The 22,327-nt window shown below is 45.5% G+C and overlaps 1 protein-coding gene across 3 annotated transcripts; it reads right to left on the minus strand.

Moving 5' to 3' along the window:
* Positions 1-41: 41 nt before the first annotated feature.
* Positions 42-22,283, minus strand: stim1a (stromal interaction molecule 1a). Of its 3 annotated transcripts, none has more exons than XM_088300796.1 (14): positions 22,021-22,283; positions 20,390-20,517; positions 17,170-17,300; positions 14,988-15,102; positions 13,878-13,989; positions 13,642-13,757; positions 10,761-10,938; positions 8,360-8,537; positions 7,917-8,084; positions 7,749-7,849; positions 7,379-7,608; positions 5,496-5,564; positions 3,260-3,647; positions 42-2,827 (listed from the first exon to the last, which is right to left on the minus strand). In XM_088300796.1, the coding sequence occupies exons 1-14, from the start codon at positions 22,032-22,034 to the stop codon at positions 2,407-2,409; spliced, it is 2,349 nt and encodes a 782-aa protein (XP_088156922.1). In that variant the 5' UTR covers positions 22,035-22,283; the 3' UTR covers positions 42-2,406. The 3 variants fall into 3 exon arrangements, with proteins under 3 accessions (XP_088156922.1, XP_088156923.1, XP_088156924.1); XM_088300797.1 differs by having other exon boundaries at positions 3,584-3,647; positions 22,021-22,280; XM_088300798.1 differs by lacking the exon at positions 5,496-5,564 and having other exon boundaries at positions 3,584-3,647; positions 22,021-22,279.
* Between the last annotated feature and the right edge of the window lie 44 nt (positions 22,284-22,327).

Here is a 22,327-nt window from a genome sequence, read left to right on the forward strand (position 1 = left end):
GCTATTTTTTTTTTGTTACAAATGCAACCAGTTTGTTTGAAATAGTTTATTGCTTTCATGCAAGAGTGCCATAAAAGACCACCACAGAAGATGCAAAAAAAGTAGTCTCTATACAAATATATCGTGTGGATGTCATAAATAAAGGCTCAAAAGTTGAAAGGTCAAAGTTAGAAGGCGGCTGGCGAGTCGCAGCACTTTTGGCATGCATCAACAAAAACATTCAAGACATTTCATGTCCAGTGCAGTTGGCGTGCAAAAGACGTACCGATTTTTGCAACTAACTCAAAAGCAGAAATTGGCCGACTATCATTTAGCTGTTTTGTTTGGTGAATAAGAAGCTGAAAGTACAGATGCATAGTCCTGTGAGGCGCCTTGACAAATGTAAACATACGAGACAAAAAAGAAAAGATTTGTTGCTGGTGGAACAAAATGGTGTCCAACCAACAGCGATTTGGCACTTTGATGTGGGATCCTTGGTCTTCTGCTTCACTATTCGGGTGGATTGGTACCAAATTGTGAATTCTTAGCCCTTTTCCAGCACCCATTTTGCATCCATGGCCTAATACATCACAAAAAAAAAATTAACATGTCCACGCGTTCTCTTTTTCATAGGGAATCTTCAAAATGACGATAAAACTCTGATACCAAGCTCCGCCCACATTAGATAGCCAAGGCCAGGAGTTACAAAATATTTACGATGCAGAATAATCAAAGGAGGCACAGTCTTTAATTTTATGCTTAACGCCCCCAGCCCCAAAAAAAATAAATAAAAATCAAGCCATTATGCATTATAATTCTATATTAAAAACATTTATTCTTTTGTTTGTTTAAAATTTGCGTTAAGGTGATTCGGCCAATCGTGTTTGAGTTTTCATGATTTTAGGGTGGCCTACAGCCTTGCATCTCCAAAGAATAGAGCCGCCCTCCGCCCCTGGCAGATCTTCACATTCACAACCAAAACAAGAGTCATCTTTTCAAGCATTGTTCACTTGATGATCCGAGTTAGTTACCAATGTGATATGCTCACAAATATCTGAACTCAATTGTTTTTATCAGGCTTGATAAAGAGAAATGCGCTGACTAACTTTGGGAATCATTTGTGTGTTGACAGAATTCTAATTTTCTGAGGGCCATCGAAAATGGATAGTGGGCTGCAAATGGCCCCGGGGCCATCGTTTGGACACCCCCGGCATCAGCAAGAAAAAAACAAAGGTTGAATTTTAGCATCATCTATCCGTCGCGAACGCCTCTTCCCCATGAGAAATCCGAGTTGGAATTTTACAAATGTTGCTGCAAGAAAAGCGAGTCCAAAATAAAACGATTCCAAGAAGGTATTTGGTTGCTGCAGTCATCCCGTTCATACCAGAATTAAATAAAAAAAAAAAAAAATGTATGAGGACCTCCAACATTAGGACATTTTTTGGTAACAGTTTTCTCCCAAAGACACAGGGCATCTGTTCAAACAAAGAGTGTGCGCACAAAAACAAACGCAGCGAGAGCCATTTTCAATACCGAAGGGCCGTTTCATCTGTTACAAGGATAGGAAAAAACTAAAAATATTGAATATATAACTCACACTTGACCAAAATGAGCCCTTTTGGAGTCATTGATGAGTCTGTGATAAAATGAAAAACGAAAAAATTTGTCAGCATTCAAACTAAAAACATGCATGGGAAAAAAAAAAAAAAAAAAGGTTGTTTCCCTTTGAGACTGACATGGAATAAATAAAGCGTGAGCGATGTCTCACCCCCAACACACCAACGCGCACAACTCACGCAAAAGGTCGGACTATGCAGCTTTCGGATGACATTTCGGGATCAACCGACAAATGCACGAGAAATCGCAACGTGAGAGAATTTTGCAAAACGGAAAACGGGTCAAAATGCAAAGTCGGGTAGAAAGGCCACTTGAACCCGAAAACAACGCAGCAAGAATCATGAAAATCGCCGACAATGAAGCTTTTTTGTGTGGGGGCCAAAATGTCCTTTTTGAGGAATGTTTTTGTGCGACGTCGCCGTCAGGAACTGTGGTCGGAAAAACTCGCCTCCAAATTTGAAAAAAAAAGCTTCAAGGAAAAGCCCTTCCTCTGATTGGCTGACACGTTTCCGTTCAAAATATTCACTCATTTTTCTGGTCATGTTTTTGTGCGATTTATTTAATTTTATTTTTCTTGCGGCGGATTTCATTCCATGATTTTTTTTTTGGTCACGTTGAGGCTAACGTGCAGTTACGGTTCATGGTGGAATATCAGCCAAAAGCCACATGAGGCGAACTTTTTGAGAGTACGGTAAGCAGCTGCTTGCTCCCGCCGTCCAGAAGGTTGGAAAGCTCCCAAAGTTTTGAGCGGCAGCAAACAACGCAGAACAATTAAAAGAACACACGCAACCAGAAAAAGGGGAGTTGCCCTCATTTCTTTTGCTTCTTGAAGATCTTGAAGGCGTGTTTCTTGCGTCCGGCCGTGGAATCCGTGTCCTCGCCCGTGGAGCCGCTGTCCTCCTCCAGCGGGCTCTTCTTGGCCGCCAGCTGCGGGATGCGGGTGGCGCCCTTGGCCGCCCAGGTGGGCGAGGGGGTCTCCGGCTCGGTGGAGCTGAGCGAGCGGGTCGACTCGGCGGGGCTGTGGGCCTCGGGCGCCGCCCCCTCCGGCTGCTGCTGCGCCCTCTTCATGAGGACGGGGCTGTCGGGCAGGTGCTCGCCGGCGCCGCCGTTGGGCAGGCCGTGCAACAGCGAGGTGGGCTTCGGCAGGAGGCCTTTGGAGCCAAAGGCCGAAAGGCGCTCGCTCACTTGCGACAGGGACAGCGACGAGTCCGAGTCCGAGCGATTCAGGTCCCTGCGTGCGAAAGAACAGAAAGATTAGACGGAAGCAGGGGGAACCGCTCAAACGTCATCGACGCTCTGGGCCCGCGCCGGGACGCACGGCAACGCCAAACGTGCCAAGTTTTCATGCAAAGGGAAGACTGTGAGGTTGGACAAACAGGAATGCAAAAGGAAAAGAAATGTGAAAAGAAACGGATGCCAAAGCTTCGACACACTTTTCCGAGTACGAATGCAACCTTCTTAAGTGGTTTATCAAAATGGATTGATCATATTCGGCTTCTTAACTCCATAATTGCCAAGAACAACTTCATTGGTCCACTCATATCAAGATCAAGTTAGCGGTATGTTGTTTGCAGAGTTGATCTGGCTGGGATGCATGCACGAGAAACCTTTGTGGGCACAGGTGGTTAGCGTCCACACGTACATGCCACACGGCGATGGATACCCGAAGCTGTCGCGAGCCGCCGAGGACGCTTGGGAGACGTCGGAGAAAGTGAGGTCGGGAATCGGGTCCATGGGCTGGAAGGAAGGCTGATAGACGTGGGAGGAATGAGGGATGACAGAGGAGGAGGAAGAATGCGGACCGGCGCCTGAGCTATAGATGATGGCTGGGTGGGACACGGCGGAGGACAGCGGGGGCAGACTCAGACTTTCGAGGTGCCCGAAAGAATGGCTGCGGGACTCTCGGAAGGCAGGCCGATGACGGTGGGGACCGGGGTGCGAGCCTCCCTCCCCCTGCTGACCCTCCGGCGAGGAACTCTCTACCAACCTCTGCGTGCTCAAAGCCAGGTGAGGGTCAATGTGGCGCTGGCGCAGGGACATCATGCTGGGAGCTGTGGGCAGAGAGTGACAATCACGTTATCCGCCGCTGGAAAATCAGCATACGCCGGACCAAAATGAGAGGAAACACACCAAAAATTGTCTGGGATTCAGTTACAAAAATAAACTAGAATTGACTCCATGTTTCGTACGTGAGATTTTATGGCAATGGCGAAAAAAAAAAAAAAAGTGATTTCAGATAGCAATGACAAGCTTTGGCCACCAGGGGACAGTATAACACGTGATAGAAAGACGCTCTCTTTCGTGCTAGTTAAACTGAAATATTGTATTATCTATCCACAGATCCAGACATGATGTGAATATTATATTCTATTATCAAATGTCTCCATTGTGGGACTATTAAAGGACATCTTTATCTTTATCTCCATTCCCTCACGTCCGCTGACCAGATGCTACTGGACTAAGTGGAGTTTCATTTGCTTGATTACACGATGCCTGATTCTTTTTATCTTGTGCACTTAAAATGTGACTGAAATGTGCTGCCACCATGCGTCACACCTCAAGCAGCTAAAAATGGAAAAGAAAACTGCGATGAATATCCAATGGACATATTTGAAACATATTACTCAGGAAAACGTGGATACTAGAATATTATTTCATGAGTCGGTCGCTTTCAAAGGTCGTATTGGATCAGGCCCACAAGCAAAAAATTCAAACAATTTAATTTAAAAATGACTATATCACCAGGATGACGATAAATATGTATTATAAATATATAGTTGATGAATTTGTCTCGACCGTGGTGTCATTTAAGCAATGGTAACACAAACATGGAGTCAATCATCAAATCCCAACATTAGTGGTGTCTTTCCTCTTTACATGTGGAAGAAAGGGAATCGGGAGTCAGGTGCTTTGACAGTTCACCCCCAGGGGTGATTTGTGGGGGGAAGGCACGAAAAGGCAAAATCCATGATTTTCATTGCTGCATGGAAAAAAAAGAAAAAAAGTTGATAGATGCCACAAGATGGCGCCAATCAATTTGTTCTGCGAGACAAAATAAGGCTCCTCCTCTCAGTTCGACATTGTTGCTTGGCACCAAGAGGCCAATTGTTGGCGCCATAGCACTCTTTATTCATTAGACCAGGCTTTGGTCCGAGCATGAAGGCAGCATAAAAGGCATGCAAATACACAAATGTGAACATGCGAGGGGGTTCGCAGTATTTCCAGACGTGACATCAACGTGATTAAAAGCAACACAATGATTTTAGCCTGTCAAAGCAGAGACTTTCCGCCTTTTGGACGGCCGGTTGAGGAACGCAACAATTTGCACCCCACACGCACCCGAATGTGTTGAAACGATCGTGCACCAGAATTTGCATTCTGAGTCAATTCCTTTGTTTTTGTTGTTACACTGAAGACATTTTCAAATCAAAAGCTGAATATGAGGATTGCACGGCTACTTCTGGAACGGGAACACAAACATCTTCAAGTACAGAGCCAATATCGTCCAAATAAGTCCGACCGTCAATTAATATGTCGGGCCCGAGTGAATACACGAGGCATCACAAAGTTGTCGATCATATTACAATGGGTGCAAAGTTTCGTTCAAATCAGTAAATTGCTTGACGCTTTTCATTTTGTGTCAGTGGTGTTCTGACGATACAGAAAACGGACATGAGGCAGAGGCGGTAAAATGGCTGCTTGGACAGGCGGGATAAAGACTATCATGAAAAGCAAAGAGGTGCGCCGGGTGGCGACGAGGTTGAAAGCAGGGTGACAAAGGTGGGTGTTGCTAAGATTGGAGGGGGTGCTGGGGGGAAGCCAGAAATTTGTCGGGTTGGGTCGGCGGAGTCTACGTGGGGGTCGGGGAGGTGCTGGGGTTAAATCAACAAAAAGCCAACCGAGATTTTTCCACACGGGCTGACAATCCGAGCCGCCGGACCACAGGTCACTGGCTCGCCGAGCGCCGTCTGCAGTTGACCGGAACGAGACGGCGGGGGGGGGGGGGGCGGTAATGCGGGCGTGAAGAGAAAGGAGTGAGAGAGGAAGTGCAATTAATGCTGATGAGAAGACTTACGATGGAAGCCAAGTCAATTCCCGCGTGTCCACCACAAACAAGAGCTTCAAGCACAACTAAAAGGGTGGCAAGTTATTCATATCATTATTTGTAAAATGGACAGTGCGGCCGAAACGTATTCACAGCGTGAGGTCTGCTCGATGAGGAAAAAAAAAAAATGTTGAATCACGATTATTTTAGTCAGAATTGAAATGATTATTACAATTTTTTGGAGGGGTGACAAAACAAAAAAATATAAATGGAAACAATATTCAAACAAATTTATTTTTCTTCAAGATCATTTTTAAAAAAGGTGTAAACGTATAAATTTGAGGATGGTTTCCTTGCATAAAGAAAATTTACATGTTATAAAGAAAGAAATTGCCATTGAAGTGTTGCAACATTGAAATAAACAATTTCAATTCTCAAGTAGACACACAAAAGTATTCGACATCGTAAAACAATGCGTTACATATCGTTTTTGTACGATGATGCCAATTTTGTAATTGTTGAGCGTAATAATCGTAATTGCAAAGAATTTCAATTATTTGCACAACCCTACAATTTTCTGGGATTCCGCAAATCCAATTGGTACAAGACAACAATTTGTGGAAAAGTGAAGCGCTGTTGGACACGCCAAATGCGTGCCTTCATATGCTGCACGTTTCAAACATCCATCATTCTTGCGGGGTCAGCTCGCCCAAATTTCTCTTTCAGCTCATCCAGGGAGATCTCAAGGACTTCCCAGGCCGTCTGAGAGACATGTTCTCTCCGGCGTATCCCGGGCGGTCCCGGTGCCGATGCACAGTCGACATCAGACTAACTAGCGAGAGTTGAGGACGCGCACGATCCATTTTCAACACGGCTTATTCGGGTGCGGGAGCCCAGGCGGACTTGACAACAAAAAGGTGGACTACAGCCGGCATTCGCCGCCGGTCGGTGACTCACATTCGCACCGTCGCCGAGCGAGAACAAAGCCAACACGTCACCAAAGTAGAGCGAATGCACGACTAAACCTTCGAAGGCCTCCAACAGAAAATCATTTGCAAAAAGCAGAGGAAGAAAAATTAAAGAGGCCACCAAGCAACCAAAGAAGACGCACGGGAAAAAATGTTGTCCTTGAAGGAGATGAACAAAAGGCAATCTTGGTACTTTCATCCTTGCGACAAACGACGGCTCACATTCACACGTTTGGAGAGTTTGGCGTCGTCAATGACCCAAGCAGGCATGTTTTTGGAATGCAGGAAAAAGCCAAACCCCGGACAGGAAAGCCAGAACCCAGATTTCAACCGTCAACCTCAAAACTACAACTCCAGCCTGACTGTGAAGTCTGGCGGGGAACATCCAAGACAAACAAAAACAAACAGAACAGCACAAAAACTCGCTTCTTGAAAAGTCGAGATATATTTTAGTTTTGTTTTCTTTACAGAAAAAAAAAATGACCCCAAGTCATCATGAAGCACGGACGTGGACGCACACACACACACACACGTGCGTTCAGGGAGGGATTATGGGTAATGGAACAATGAGTATTATGCAAATTTAGACAAATGACATTGCACACAAAATGACAACCTCCTCATCCACCACACCCGTCGAGCCCAAAAAGGTCCAAAGCGAACCCTCACGAGTTCTGATGTCTAGATTTCCCCAGCAGGCTCTTGGGGTGCTTAAGGGTTCGCTTCCTACTCCCCGCCGACGAGCCCAGCGACTCGGACGAACTCTTACATTGCAGCGCGGCGGGCATCATGTCCTCGTCCAGGTCGTCCATGTCATCGGACACGATGAAGTGCTGCGGCGTGGCCCGGCCCCCCATGAAGCTGGGGTCCAGGTTGAGGGCCAACGCCAGCGACGGCAGGCCCGGGTTGCTGACCACCGTGAAGCCGGTGAGGAGCTCGATCTGCTGCCAGCGGTGGAGACGCTCGCGCAGGGCCGCCGTCACCTCGCCCAACGCTTGCCTGGCATGCGAGACACAACGACACGCCGTCACTCCGTCCGTTTGTTGAAGTCCGCTTCAAAAATAATTCCCTCCCTCCCTCCCATTCCAAGCATTCACGCAATTCAAATATCTCGAAGGTTTCAATCGAGTGCGACTCACTTTGCTGCCAAGATTTTGTGGTCCACCTCATCCAGGGACGAGCTGTGCGCCACGTGGAAAGTCCCAAAGAGGGTGTTCCTCTTTTTCTTGATCTTCTCCGCCTGTTGGAAACGTAAACGGGTGTCATGTGACGACAAAGTGCAAAGTTTGGATTTCAGAATGTCGTACCCCCTCTTTGGCCACCAAGAGCTGCCGTTCGGCGTTCTGCTTCTTGACGTTGTAGTACTGGACCTCCACCTCGTGGGTGAGCTGCAGCCACTTCTGGAGTGACTCGGGAGGGGACCAGCTACTCCGCGACTCCAGCTCCTTCTCGGCTTTCTTCAGGGCCATGCGCACCTACGCAGGACGTCAAAAAGTTTGTTTCATATTAAACTCAACATTTAAACTTGAACCACGCTTGTGAAGCAACTTGAAGGAAGCACAGTCGGTCACTTTGCTGGAACCAGGAAGTGCTCACAAATGATCCACAGAACATTTCTTGAAAAAAATGCAAGTCGGCTGCGCGAAATTCCTTCGAAACAAAGTCAAGCGTGGCTGTATTTATCCTACTGTATCGCTGGCCGCTGACATTGCCAAACATACGCTCGCGTGTGATATCGTGCTTTTATTACCTGATCGAGCTCCTCTTCGGCGTACTTCTGTCGGCTGAGTTCGTTCTCGGTGCCCTCGCGGAGCTCCTTGAGCCGCTGGGCTTCCTGCTTGGCCGTGCTGATCTCGTCCCGCAGCTTCTGCTCCAGGTTGACCTTCTCCACCTCCACCGAGCGGTGCTCCTCCTGGGCGATTTGCAGCCTGCCGGCAACACAAGAAGGGACAAAGGGATGATTTTTTTTTTTTATCTCCCTGTTGGTTGAGAGAAAACAAGCTCGCCAATTAGCAGGCAGGACAACTTGATGTTCACGTTCAATTGGATTTCGTGGAACAGAATACAAAAGTGGGAGCTGACCAATGGCGGTCATCAGTGTAAAAAAAAAAATTGCAATTCAGATTCCGTCCATGAATCAAATGAATTTCCATTACCCAAGCCTAGTCCGAATGTTGTGGCTCGTGCGTGTAGCTACCCGTCGTTGACGTCAGCAGCAACATGCATCAGCAGAACCCACCACTGCCTCTGAGTAGCGCTCACAATAAAACGGCATCACAGGCTAGAACAGCTGTCGGCGACCAATTATAGAACAGTACAGTGTGTTACTCAATGCTTGTGTACTGCCACGACGTGCGTGCGTGCGTGTGCAGCCCTTCTATTTTTAGACATGAGCATGACTTTACAAAGGAGGAGGGCTTCATCACCCGCGGCTCAATTCAAACACTCAGTGCTTAGTCACGCACAGACCTCGATTGGAGTCGCAGCCAATCACGATGGCACACAATGAGTTTGGGAACGTTCTTTTACGGCGGTAACTTCCACAAGGGATGTAAAGCGTGAGAATGAGAGACGATCGATCGAGAGAGTGAGAGTGAGTTGGCCACACCGAGGAGATTTCCGTCTTAACCTCGCAAGAAAATGTTAAGCCGTACTTTCGTGATAGTAACTGTTGTGTTAACGACTCATTCGACGGCGTCCTTGTCGCCAGTCCTTGACAATTTTTTCCCCCTCCCGTCTGCGCCACGACTAAAGGTCCGCCTCCCCACCGATGCGGCAGAATTAGAAACACAGTCCCCACATGTTAAGCGATCATGCTTAACACCTCGTCTCGGAATCACAGGGTGCTCGAAAAGGCTCCCTGGAAATCCAGCCTCCTCCCGACAGGGACGCGAGGGTATCAAGTGGCCCGGGCTTGACGGTCTGGAACGAGCAGCTGGCAGGAGGGATCAGGAAGTAGCGCTGGAGAGACTGAGGCTACGCTGCCTCAACTTCGGGAACTAGAAAATGCCCTTGGTCGAATTGTAAGTTTAGTGTGGAAGTCATCAAGTTGAGCAGACAAAAAAATATATAAAAAAATGGAGCTGTGTGTCTTTAAAGGGGGGCGTGGCCTAATGAGTGTCATCACTCACTCAGTAGCTCCCCAGGAAAGTCTGGAAAAAAAAAATGTGACCTCGGCACCTGTTCAACTGACTGAAACGATATTGGCTGGACAATATAGCGAAAGAAATGATCAAGATTGCGATATTGGCCCATGCAATAAAGACATCAACTTGTTCAAACTTTACAGCATTTCATTTAAGGAGCGTTCACTTCTGATACACGATTCCCAGTGCCGATATTTGGTATTTTGACCCATGTCGGCAAGTGCATTTTTCAAAATCTGCTGGCTAATAAGAGAACAACTTAAAATTTGGCAAATTTCATGGAAGTATTTATTTATTCACATTTTTAGTTAACTTTCTAAGAGATGCTGTGGTTGCCTGGGAATGCCCCTAAAACAAAACTGTCCATTGTCAAAGGTTTGAAGTATGTTGAAAATATGAAAAAGTGTTTCATGTTGGCGTTACTCGAAATTTTGACAAATATTTTTCATTTTACAGCAAATTCATAACGGCTCCCAATATGGTTTTCTGGCCTCGACTAATGATCGGGATCTGCCGTGAAAATCAAATATCAGTCTCTCTCTCTAATAAATATCAGAATTGAGGTTCCAAAAGAAGGTTTTTGGGCCTTGCCTCCGGTCAAGCGCATCTCGTCCTTGGGCTCAACGCCGCAGGCTGAAAGGGAGCGCGGCGTGAGATCAATGTGCAAACGTCTCCTTGAAAGGAACAAGAAGAGACAGCGCGCACGCTCGGGAGCACATTGCGAGCATTCCTTGTCGTATTAGCAGCCCCAAAAATAGGTTCTTCAAAGGCGCTCGTTCCTCTTCCTGAAACGGCTCATTCACATGATTTGATCTTAGCAACGGATAGCTATGCTGGTGAGGGATGACTCAAGTCTAGAAAAGAAGGATAATTATCTGTCCCAAATGTAATCGGACCGGCTTCTCTCTTTCACGTCGTTCTCTTGACGCATCAAGATGCCAATTGTCTCGGTCAAGGGTTCACACTCTGCCGGTAGGGAGGAGAAAAAAAAAAAAGGAGACTCACTTTTGTTGCAGGTCGTGCAGACTCTGCTCTGCCTTCTGCAGGCCCTCTAGATCCTTCATCATCTTCTTCATGTGGTCTTTTGAGTAGCGGTTCTGGATGTACGCAAACCAGCAACCGCCCATTCCGATGACGATGGACACCACCAGCATGAAGTCTTTCAGGTGGTTGTGTCGATTCACTGGAACACAACCAAAATCAACATTCGTCTTTTAATCACAACTTCAAACGGATCATATTTGAAAAAAAAAAATCAAACCAGGACACGCAGTGAGAGTTGGCTAAAGCATATTAAGTAGAACAGCGCTGTGGTCAAGATTGACCAAAAAAAAAAAAAAAATTCAAGCCTTGGCAAAGTCAAATTGCTCTGGTAACTCGGTTTGAAAAATGTCTGCTGACCTAACAAACGCGCTAAATATGGACCTGAAATTTATTCCATGCTAATTCATTTCCAGCAAAAAAAGCAGTAAATCAAGCAAACTTTCTCATCCTCGGAAAATACAAAAAACGGTGAGTACATCTCTACGAGCAGCTTGTAAGCGCAGGTGATGAAATATTCAACGGAAAAGAATCCAAATATTGGGGCGAGGCTTTGGATCAGGTTGCGACTTGCTTCCAAGTCAGCTTGAAAGAACGCCTCATCCACGGGAAGTTGGCGAGGTTGGCGAGTCACCTCAACGCAAGTCTTCGGAGTGTTGCGGTGGAGTTCAAAACGCACCCTCAATTGAAATGCAACCGCTCAGTTCCTGTTTTGACATCGAGCCAGCGTGCACGTGAGCGTGACGAGCACTCATAGGGACACGTTGCACACCCGAGGAAGTGGAGGCAAATCCGCTTCAAAGCGCTTATTCATTTATTCAGGGTTGTTTTTTGTTTTTTTTTTGCAAGAGACACCACTTGAACAGACAGAATCATTATTCTGTAAAAATGTCAATGGCCCGCTGGGCGGACAGAAACATCCAAAACATGAAAAAAATATTTCAAAAGAAAAAAATACGCAGGAGTCATTTTAAGTTGCAATATCACCAATTACCACTAGATGGCAGACATGTCCTTGGTTACTTTCACTTTGCAGCTCAATTGCAATTTTCTTCCCATATGCGACACATATCGGATTTTTTCATGCAGCGTGAACAGTACAATTGCAATTTTTTCAAATTTGTCCAGGGCCTCTTTCATATGTGGGTATAATAGTACGTATTCATTTTATTGTTTGCTTCAAACTTTTTGCCGCCAAGTTAGAAGAGCGGATCTTTTATAACGTACATATATTGAAAAACGTACTGAATTGAAAAATGCAATTGATTTCAAGCATGTATTTTGTCAATATTTGAAATAACATTTCCCCCCCCTCCCCACCGGTAACACTGATGGCAAATTGTGGGCCCCCACCAGCATTTAAGGTGCCCACTTCTGGTTTAGCACATCCGTCTCACAGTCAGGAGATTCAGCTTCAAAATGTCCATTCATGTTTTATTCTGTTCAAATGTATTTCAAAGTGCTTGGGCGTCTTTTAAAACACCATCCTGCGTGTTCCGTGTGTACGCCACGAGAATTAAGCCTCCATGACACACCAGGGCAGCTTGTCAGCACGTCAACAAGCGTAACATGCGCCATTGTGTAATCGGCGACGCTTCAAATCGGCGCGCTTAATTGCGGAAGGTCGTCTCGGATGAGTACGGGCCTCATTGTGCGCGTGTCTGAAAATGCTGCCGCGCTGCCTTGGGAGTCGCAGCGGGTGCGAGCGCTTGGAGAGGATGTCAAAGCCAGACGCCGCTCGCTTGCCGAAATCCACGTCGGCATATGCCACGTGCAGCCTTCCGCGCCGCACATCATCAAGTCAACAAAGTAGGCCAAGCCAGTGTCACTCATGCATGTCCCTGGCCGGTCATGTGGTCAGATTAGACCAACATCACGACGGCCTTGATGCGTCCTCGTTTCCCACGCAAGTGATTACAATATCGTCCATGCAGCGGAGCTCAACATTTTAAACATTCCACTTCCTCTTAATTCACAGCAGGAAAAAAAGGAGGCATATAATGTGCTTGCTTCAAGATGATCCTTGCCAACCTCCAGTTCAAGTTCACTTTAAAGTCTGCCAACTAAACGGTAACACAGAGTTTTTACGAAAGGTGATTTGAATCCGAAAATCTTTTCTTTAAAGATGGCAGCGCCCCGCCTCCTTATTTGAAGGAAATGACATTTACAGTAACCTGGCAAATTGATGAACTCATTGCGTCATCAGTCGTACCTTATCGAATAGCAATTCAACTGAATCGAAACTAATCATTCATCCGTCCATGATCCGAACTGCTTGTCCGTTGAATGGTACCGAGATACGCATCAAGTCAACTTTTAGTGGAGAGATTAGCTCCATGCTAACACATGACGACACATTACTTAAGTCGAGAAGGGACTCATTTGTCAAGCAGTCGCAGTTGGATTTGGATCCGTTTAACGGCACATGGAAAGTTCACCAGAGTCCAAAAACATGACACAACTTTCATGTGCTTTAGAATAAAAAAAAAGTCACTCCTCCCCGACACTCAGATCCTTTCACGCTAACAAGTATGTGGAACTAATCAGAGAATCATGCATGCCGCATGAATTAAAAATAAATAAATAAATATAAAAACAGAACAGTATTGGTTTGCAAGAACGAGTGGTAACTTGAGCAGGAGGTTTTGTTCTGAGATGATGTGCTAAAGATGTAGAGTTGATATGGTACAATCTTTGCAAAGTATGCAAATTATTTTTCAAGTTAATCCATCTGAGTTAAAAAAAATAAATAAATCTCCTGAGTTAATGCGTTACTTTTGACAGCCCTAATATACATGTATAAAATTTTTTTTTTTAAAAAGTGAAAGGTGATGCGGTCGCTTACTGAGGGGCGCTCCGAACAGCACGGTGTCCAGAGATTTGAGCTGCAGCTTTTGAACGTGGCTGCGGTCCAAGATCTTGAGGATGCCGTGTGTCAGAGTGGTGTTCTTCACGGCCAGCCTGAGGGAGGACAGACAAGAGCGACATGCCATTTCGGGTCCTGCTCAACGACCTTCTCAAAAGTGGGAAACGCAGAAAACACTGCACGGTACATTTTTGGTGCCGATGTGGTGGCCTCACCTGGGCATGGCGCTGCCGTTAAAGCTCATCTTGCGGAAGGCCTCCACATACTGGGGCAACTCCACGTAGGTGATGAGCCATTCCACCACCTCGTCCACCGTCCAGTTGTACACTGAGGACAGTGAGAGGGCACGCCACAATTTGCTCAATTAGTGAAAGCCGTCAAAAAACATGAGAACTGCTGCCATAGACAATTTAGGAAAAAAAAAAAAAAAAATAAACGTGCCATGCTAAAAACTAAAGTGCACCACATGGTGGTTGGCTCTAAATGAAGGTTAACGTTGCGTGGTAGCCAGAGAGCGACCGTAAGCACTCGCATCTGGGCCGCATCCCAGACGAGCTATCCAGTGTCATAACAGTGATGCAGCATGGGGGGGGGGGGGGCGAACGATGGGAGAACCGCAGCAGCATCCAAGCTGCTGGCGCAAAGTCAACGTGCGCGAGTGTACGACGAGTGTGAGAAAAGGCGGCTGACGGGAAAGGTGTGAAAGACACGATAGGAAGATAAGGCGGGCCACATGAAAGCCCAACCGCACGAGAGCGAGGGGGGCGTTGCGACGGTACAGTAAGTGTGGCGACAGGCTGGAGGATGTTGCCGAGCGTGCTGCTCTTTGCTAGACAAGCCGGCAGATCGAGCTCCTTGACCAGGATCAAGTCAGCCGGCAGGTCGAGTGGCTGATTATGTGAGCCACAGATTAGTCACTTACTTGGGCAGGAAAAAATAAAATACAATTAAACACGGTTGGCGCGACAGTGGGGCGCAAAAACGGGAGATATGGCCTCTCAGAATTCTAGATCCAGGTAAGCCCCTCCAGCATTTTAGTTAATACGATTAAAAATGATTAGAAATTATTTCCTCGGCCATCCAATGTATCAGTCAAGTCCCCATTAAGCCTTTAAATTTTGAAGTTATGTTCCTGCAACACAAATGCTCGTATACCCGTTTGTTGCAAAATGTTCTTTTATTTGACAGAGCTGTATAATTGAAAGAAACCTGGCCTTCAATTTCCCGCAAGTCAACGATTGAGAAGAAAGTGCAACAAGAAAAATCTCCCGCCACCCGTTCTAACTCAACTTTCCACATTCGGCACCCAACATTGAAAGCGGTACCTTCCGATCCCTTCCAGGCATTCCACAGATCCTCCACGCTGATGAACTGGTCATCCCCGTGGAAGCTGTTGTGCTTGGCCTTGGGGTCGTGGTAGTTCAGATCCTCCCTCAGGAACTGTAGGACGACCACAATCGCAGTTTAGCGCATGACGTAAGGCTCCTTTCGCTACGACTCGAGACGTGACCGTGGTTTCTGACACGCCGCCGGGAAGGGTGTAAAAATACAATTATGTGAAAGGAAACGGTGGAGACTTCTCAGCTGTTCATGAGCTGAAAGAGCGAACGTTCCGTACCGCTCTGGATATGGTTAACATGCATAAAAAAGACGTGCGAGCGCTCATGAGGACCGGTGACATCGAGTATGAGTCGACAAGAGAGAACGCCCCCAAATGTTGCCATTTCAAGGCTCTGACATGCGCCAAGGAGAACTTCAACCAATAGAGTGACACCTTGACTTCTCAGTTGAATTCATTTGGGCAAAATAAAACGGAAATGCAAATGGTTTTCCCGCCCTCATTTTATTTTTTTTTTATTTTTATCAATTTATCAAGTATATAAATTAACTGATTAGTTGACTGGAATTTTATTTGTCCAAATATTGGAAACGGAGTTGGCCTAAAAAATAAAAAGCTTTTCGTCAGCCAGCCATAATCTTGCAGGATTTTTATTCTGTTGGGCTGTTGCCGACGTTGGCGTTTTCCACGATTTCTGGGAGGTTGACCGTATTAGTCAGCACACTCGGCTCTCCGTTTTTGGCATCAATGAACTTTAAAAGTGATTATTTGCTCACTTAAAGCGTGCTCGAGCAGGTCGTTAGAAGTTTCAACTCGAGAGTGACTTTGGAGGCGCACGTCAGCAGCCTATCTCGGTTGTTAGTTCGCAACGTGTTTGTTGACCCTCGGGTGGTGGAACGAGTTTGCGTTTCAGTGGTGACACCTGATCTGGTAGCCGGCCAACATTGCCGTTTTTTGTGTGTGTGTGTTGACACTCCTGTTGCGTTTCCCACAAAACAGCAGACACGATCAAGGGGTCCATTTGACCATGTTGAATTAGTAGAGCAAGGCCTTGTTCTTTCCGCGGACACAAATGAGCTCATTTGCATAATACGGCCCTTCCGCCTTTTTGAAACTGGTAGACTAACGACACTCTGCAAAACGTTCAAACGAAGCCAAAAGGTAAGCAGAGCTGCATTGACTTTTGACGGAAGCACAGATTGTCGGGGTGGAGGGGGATATGAAATAGGAACGTGTAATTAAAAAGCGCCACGCTGCCGTTTGTGGCAGTGTATTCGTAGCAATGTAGGTTATCGTTGTGTACCCGATGTTAATGATTGACAAAAAAAAGAGCAGCAAAGTGCGCGAATGAGAAATCCTCCGCCGGCCCACGAATAACATCTTTATTAAGTGACGAATCAAAACTTTTAACGCGACATAAAACAAATTGAATGGCCACATTCCACCGCATAGGCACACACACACACACACACGAAGGACATTCATGTCGCGATATAAAATAAAGTTGTATCGTAAAGCGACTGTCAGTCAATCGCATGATTTCCAAAGTCAACTTGCAATTAAGCTCACATTTTCGATCGGTTCTAAATGGACAATAAATATTTTGAAAGTTTGTCATAATCTTATTAATCAACACAAATCCTTTGCAGTGGTTGAGAGTTATTTGAAGTTGAAAAGATGCATCATAAAGTAAAAAGGACTTTTGAGTCAGATTTGTGTTGAGGTCTTTTTTTTCCCCTTCCCAAAAGGTGGCATTGGCGTTTAACGTCGGTGACATTTTTCTTTTCAAATTGAGAGCAAATGAGTTGACACACAAAGGAAAGCGTGGAGCCCTGCCCATGTTGGCAATCAAAACTGCCTCAAGTCAAAAGAGGAAATGACTCGGAGTCATTCCAGACGACAAGCTGGGCATGCACCGGGCTCTCGGTTCTCAAATGCTTCTGCGAGTGCCCGTGCCGCGCAGAACCCTTTGGAGAGCTGTAGCAACCTAGCTCGTTGCTAACTGCAACTTGGCAACCTCTCAATCGTGTTTCAGGTTCATTCAAGATTCCGGTCACCGTTTTGTAACGCCATTGAAAGGAACTAATTTTCCTCAAATCCATTATTGACTTTCAATTTTTTTTAATGATCCGTGGAAACCCTGAGCACATTTGTCTGCCACGACCTACCCCGTCCGTCTCCAATACGTCCACATTGCCGTTCTTGTCATCGTCCATCTGCTTGTGGATGCTGCGGATGGCCTCGAAGCTGAGGATGGGGTTCTCGTCCCGGCACAGCGGCTTGTCGATGCGACACAAATCTGACAGAGACAAAGTCGCGCGCGGAGTCAGGAAACGTGACGCTCGGGAGAAGCAACATCGACAAACCGCTTGTTCAAATGTTTGCTTGTTGACGGATGCTTTTAAAGCTCATCATTTTTCTTGTGTCTTGAAATATTGGCCTGAAAGACAGATGATGATGTCATTGCATAATTGGCCCGTCTGTCAACGAGGCCTTATCGTGTGACTTCCGACTTCCCGCCGCCCCCTTCCCTTTTTTGCGCCTGCTTCCTCCTTCCTGAACGCTCACAGATGAAGCCTGTTGCATGCAGCAAACCTTGTTCGGAACGAACCCAAGATGTGTGAAGCGCGCCAAATAGTGGTCTTTCTGCACGCGCTGCACCCTAATTCCGTTCAAATACAGCATTCGCCAGAATTGCTCAACACACGTTAGACCTTGGAGAGGCAACTGCATCAGCGGTTTTTTTTTTTCATTTGAAGAAAACACACAAAATGGAAACGCGAGTGGTATTTGTTGGATGCTGAAAACAAAGAACGTTCTGTAGCGTAGTCGATACATTACGTAATAGAGGAAATGACATTCTTGAACAGATCGTGTTCAACTTTCGAGAGCTCACGGTATGTGGAGTTGTTTTCTCTTCAGAAACAACTCAAAACAGACGCTTGTGATTATTCTCAAGGCGACGTTCAGATGACAAGTGGTGCGCTTTAGTCAAAGACACGCTGTGAGTTAAGTGTTCACACGAGAGACTGAACAGGAAGTCCTGCGACATTTTGTCGTGCATTTGTCACTTGAAAGATTTGGCATCTAAACCTTCAGAGGTGGGAAAGCGGAATTCGCCCCCCCCTGCCCCCCAAAATAAATGCAGCTGACAAGTTGTAGTCGCGTGAACGAGTTCACCTGTGAGTTGGCATTTTTTCCCCTCATCATTTGCTTTGCAAAACAAGCAGATAGGACAATGACAAACCTGTCAGCCTGCTTTTTTCCCTTTTTTTTTAAGAGCTTCACTTCTGCAAGTCTTTGGCAGGGCAGACCACATGCCGTACGTTTCCAGCGACACAACCCGAGCAGCTTCCGCTTATTAGGCGTAATCGAAAAGACAGCAAAGCTCAATGTGACACGGCGCTACGTCGCATTCACACCCACAGGTCATTTACAGTCTTGAGAGTCTCTTTCCTCATGTGGGAGGAAGCCGTTGTTCCTGGAGAAAATTGTGGCCCGACACACATCGCCTGACTGTCAAGCAGGCGTGCTAACCACTAAAACAACGTGCTGCACTGCCTGCAATTGTCAAAAACAGTTTGCATCTTGCACTTGTTTGCATCATTCGTGTCCTGGACAGCCTCACAAACTATTCTGGTTGCACTTGACCCCCCCCCAAAAAAATAAAAATAAAAATAGATTAAAAATATGCCTGCTACTCTTTGTTGTCATATGATTTGAGTGTTTTTATACCGTGGCCTGTGCATTTTGTGATACAATCACAATAAACAAAAAGAAAAAAAGCACAGGAGGGAAAAAAAAAACAAATTAGGTCACATCGCTTCTAAAACTGCAGCAGGTTTTTGTCTCGGCGGCACCTTTTGACACGCCCATTTCTCTTGAGCATTTCATGTTTGTCAACATGTCGTCGGATACTTCCAGGAGGCCGAAAGCCATTGAGTGCCGCCACCTTCAACTGAAATGATGACCAAGATAACGCGTATAGGTTTTCATTGTTTGTTTGTTTTTTTAATATAATAATCCTGCAAGACCTGCGGGTGAGGAGGATAAATGGAGTAGTTTGAAGGCATAGTTGCCACTTGTGAAGGAACGGGGTACGCTTGCAAACCTTGTGCAAGACATTTTCTCACAGTTACGCGTCAAAGGCTTGCTTTCGAGCCATCTCAGAAATTAAAAAAAAAAGAAAGCAGCCAGAATAATCAACTAGTCCCACGATGATCACGTTGATGATCTGAATATCAACTCATATGTCCAAAGGGAAATTGCAATCAGCGTTTCGTCTCCCTCGCTTTGTTCCGGCTCGTATAATAAATGTTTGGCAAGATTCTGGATACGGGTGCGGGGCTTTTTATGACATTTTGACGGTGGATGTTAAGATAAACAACGGCTTCTCAAACATGTTTGCATGCTAAGGCATTAAAGTCATGATTTTGATTGACATTTCCAGATTGTTTTAGTGAATATAAATGAACTGTGACGCCGTATTGCGGCATTTAAGGATACTGCATCGACGTGAAACTGGCAGGAAACAGTAACCGCATTTTCTTTGAGATCGTGGGTGGCCAGAGAATGAGCAGCCACCACGTAGCTTTCGTTACTGATCCTAACGAACAGAGAAGAAGGCTCAAAGACTCATTCAAGACACTTGCCCCGTTTTCTCAACGACCAAAAAACACGGAGGGGAAACCTCATCATGCTGCCGAGGATTATTCAGGCAAACATTCTGTACTGCACATGTATGTTGGTGTTGACTAATTCCAAGGGACTCTTTACATGAGCGTAACTAGCACTGATAACCAGCCCCGCCGGCCATTAGGTCAATCGCTTCCTGTCTGACTAAGCGTTTTGATGCACGCCGGAGAATGCGGGGCTGGCCGGACTATTCTCAGCCGGGCCGCATATAGAGCCCGCACAAAGACGCACGCTGAGTTTGAGTCCAGCTGTCTGACTAAAACTCCTCCGCCGCTTCATGTCATAACTGAAACAAAAACACGGGAATTTTCTAAGTTTGAGCCTAAGAGGAATTTATATGAATAACCCACCGTTCTTCTTACTAAATTTCTTTTGTGTAATAATGACAATAGCATGAGGGATGGTTAATTATAGACAGGCACATTCAGACTTGCGCACAAATGTGGGTAATGTCCAGTTTTTGAAATGGGATTTTTTTTTGTAAATGCAAACCAGGAAGAAATAAATAATTGAGAAAAATACATGGGGGGGAAAAAAATAATTGGATTTCAGGGAACAGACTCAAATGTCACAAAAACTGACAAACTAAGCGCTGTTAAAACTTGAACTATTTTCAAATTTATCCCGCTTAACTTTCTGTCAACGTTTCAGAAATTTATTGGCTATATTCCACCTCTTGGCAACCCTTCTCACCTGATATTCCATTTTCGGCGATATCCGCCGAGGACGAGCTGGGCCTGTCGGTCCGGCTTCCTCCGATGAGACACAAGCAAAATATCCACAGGGTCACCATTTTGTTGAGCTCCATGACTGCACCACGGCTGCAAACGCAAGAAGAGAAGCACTTCGGACATCTCATCAAGGAAGCGGAGCGCACGCGGGGCATTGTCTCAGACAGCTAATATTTCGGGAAAGGAAAATAACAATGACATCTCAGGTGAGGTTCCTCTTCAACAATGGCGCAAAGTTGCAAGCGTTCATAGCGAGGCTTAACATTTAAATGCGTTGTATAAAACCTGTTTTTCTTCTTCTCTGCGCACATATTAGCATGCATGAGCTACGCAATTAAAATAAATGATGAAAAGCCAGACGCCGTTCCAATTGAAGATGTGGAGCGGCTTGAAGATGCGAGTATAAAAATTAAACGAATGGTCTGATTCAGTCGTTGTAAGATAACGATTTTCAAGAGACAACAATAAAAGGACACTTGATACTTATCAACACTTAAACTGAATATTTTAGCCATAATTAATTTCATAACTTAATTATTTTGGCAGGTAACGACCAATCACAGCTTACCTGGTTTGGTCATGTGATGTTCGCAAGCGGAGCCGTGATTGGTTGAGCACATGTGATGTTATTTTCAGTTGGCAGCAAGTGGCAAAATGCGTTTTTTTTTTTTTTAATCTTACATAATATATATATCCAGCTAATTCCTCAATTTCCAAATGTAATATTTGCTCTTTCTGTGGGAATGAGACACTGAAACAATATCTCATTCATTATTTGACTGTATGACCACATTGCAATTTTGGTCTGATTTAATGCTTCAATTTTTTAAACCGTCTATATATCTGACGGATGATGTTTGCTATTATAGTAATTTGTGCCTTTCCTGTTGGAGTTGAAATCTGCATTTAACTCTATCAAAGTAATCAATAATAAGAAAAGCAATAAGATATTTTTCCTATAAAGCCGTAGTTACAATTATCCAGAGACAGTTTTATTTTTTGACATTGTCTTTGTTTTTGCTGGGATCAATTTATTTAAAAGTGATATCACAATGTTAATCAGATTTCCTGATATCATTATGGCTCTGATGATTGATGGTCTAATTTTTTAACAGAATGTAATATTGTTTGATAATTGATTAGATAAAGTAACCAAAAAATGCGTTTTAAGCTGTTAATTGTTTAGTGTAAAATAAGGCAAAATGCAAACTTCTTACGGGTGAAATGGCGAAATATATTAAGCTTCCCTTTAATAATCACAATCCTGCTGGCCCCATGAGTGAGTTAGCCTCGGGTCCCCCAAAAGAGTCTCAGGAACAATAAATTGTCGAATCTGCGTACAAACATGTCGAAATAAATTCCACCGTTTCCAACGCCAATGCTATTTCGAGTTGAAGCTAGCTTGCGTGGCAAGGAAGTCATTCAAGAAAACACGCGCCATCAGCCCCGTCAATGATGACTTTAAGTGCCGCGAGCGAGGCCGCGGTTTCAAGTCCGATTGGACCGCTCGGCGTTTAGGGACGAGTCGGTCGGTGGTCACGGACGAGCTGCTGCAGTACACTTGGATCAGCACACAAGCGCCCAAAAACTTACGTGTCATGTGTCATGAATAAAGAAGCGGCGTTCAAGTAGATTTCACGGCTGGATTATCATCGCTTCGGACCTCCACAAAAGCAGGAAAGCGAGAACGCGGTCCCCTCGAAAGGTGTCGCTCTCTTGGGCTCCTTGCCCACAGCGAAGCCCAGAGAAACTCAGTGAATGCCCCAACTCAAGAGCCCGAAGAGCCGCAGAATGTGGAGACGCAAGTGGACCTTCTTCTTCTACGTTTTGTTTTTAAACCCACTACTAGTTGACAAGTGGCGCGGCTCGCCCCCTACCAATCTGGAGTGTAAACGGACCT

Source organism: Idiotropiscis lumnitzeri, chromosome 7 (genome assembly GCF_059441095.1).
Source record: "Idiotropiscis lumnitzeri isolate Australia: NSW breed Sydney's pygmy pipehorse chromosome 7, RoL_Ilum_1.0, whole genome shotgun sequence".
Classification (NCBI taxonomy): domain Eukaryota; kingdom Metazoa; phylum Chordata; class Actinopteri; order Syngnathiformes; family Syngnathidae; genus Idiotropiscis; species Idiotropiscis lumnitzeri.

Bases quoted from the DNA above. Each gene is read 5' to 3' on its own strand.
- stim1a (XM_088300796.1), bottom strand. The intron at 17,301-20,389 runs GTGAGAAGGGTT...TGTCTCTGTCAG, and splicing joins CGCCGAAAATGGAATATCAG to ATTTGTGTCGCATCGACAAG. The intron at 2,828-3,259 runs GTATCCATCGCC...TTTCGCACGCAG, and splicing joins GCGGCTCGCGACAGCTTCGG to GGACCTGAATCGCTCGGACT.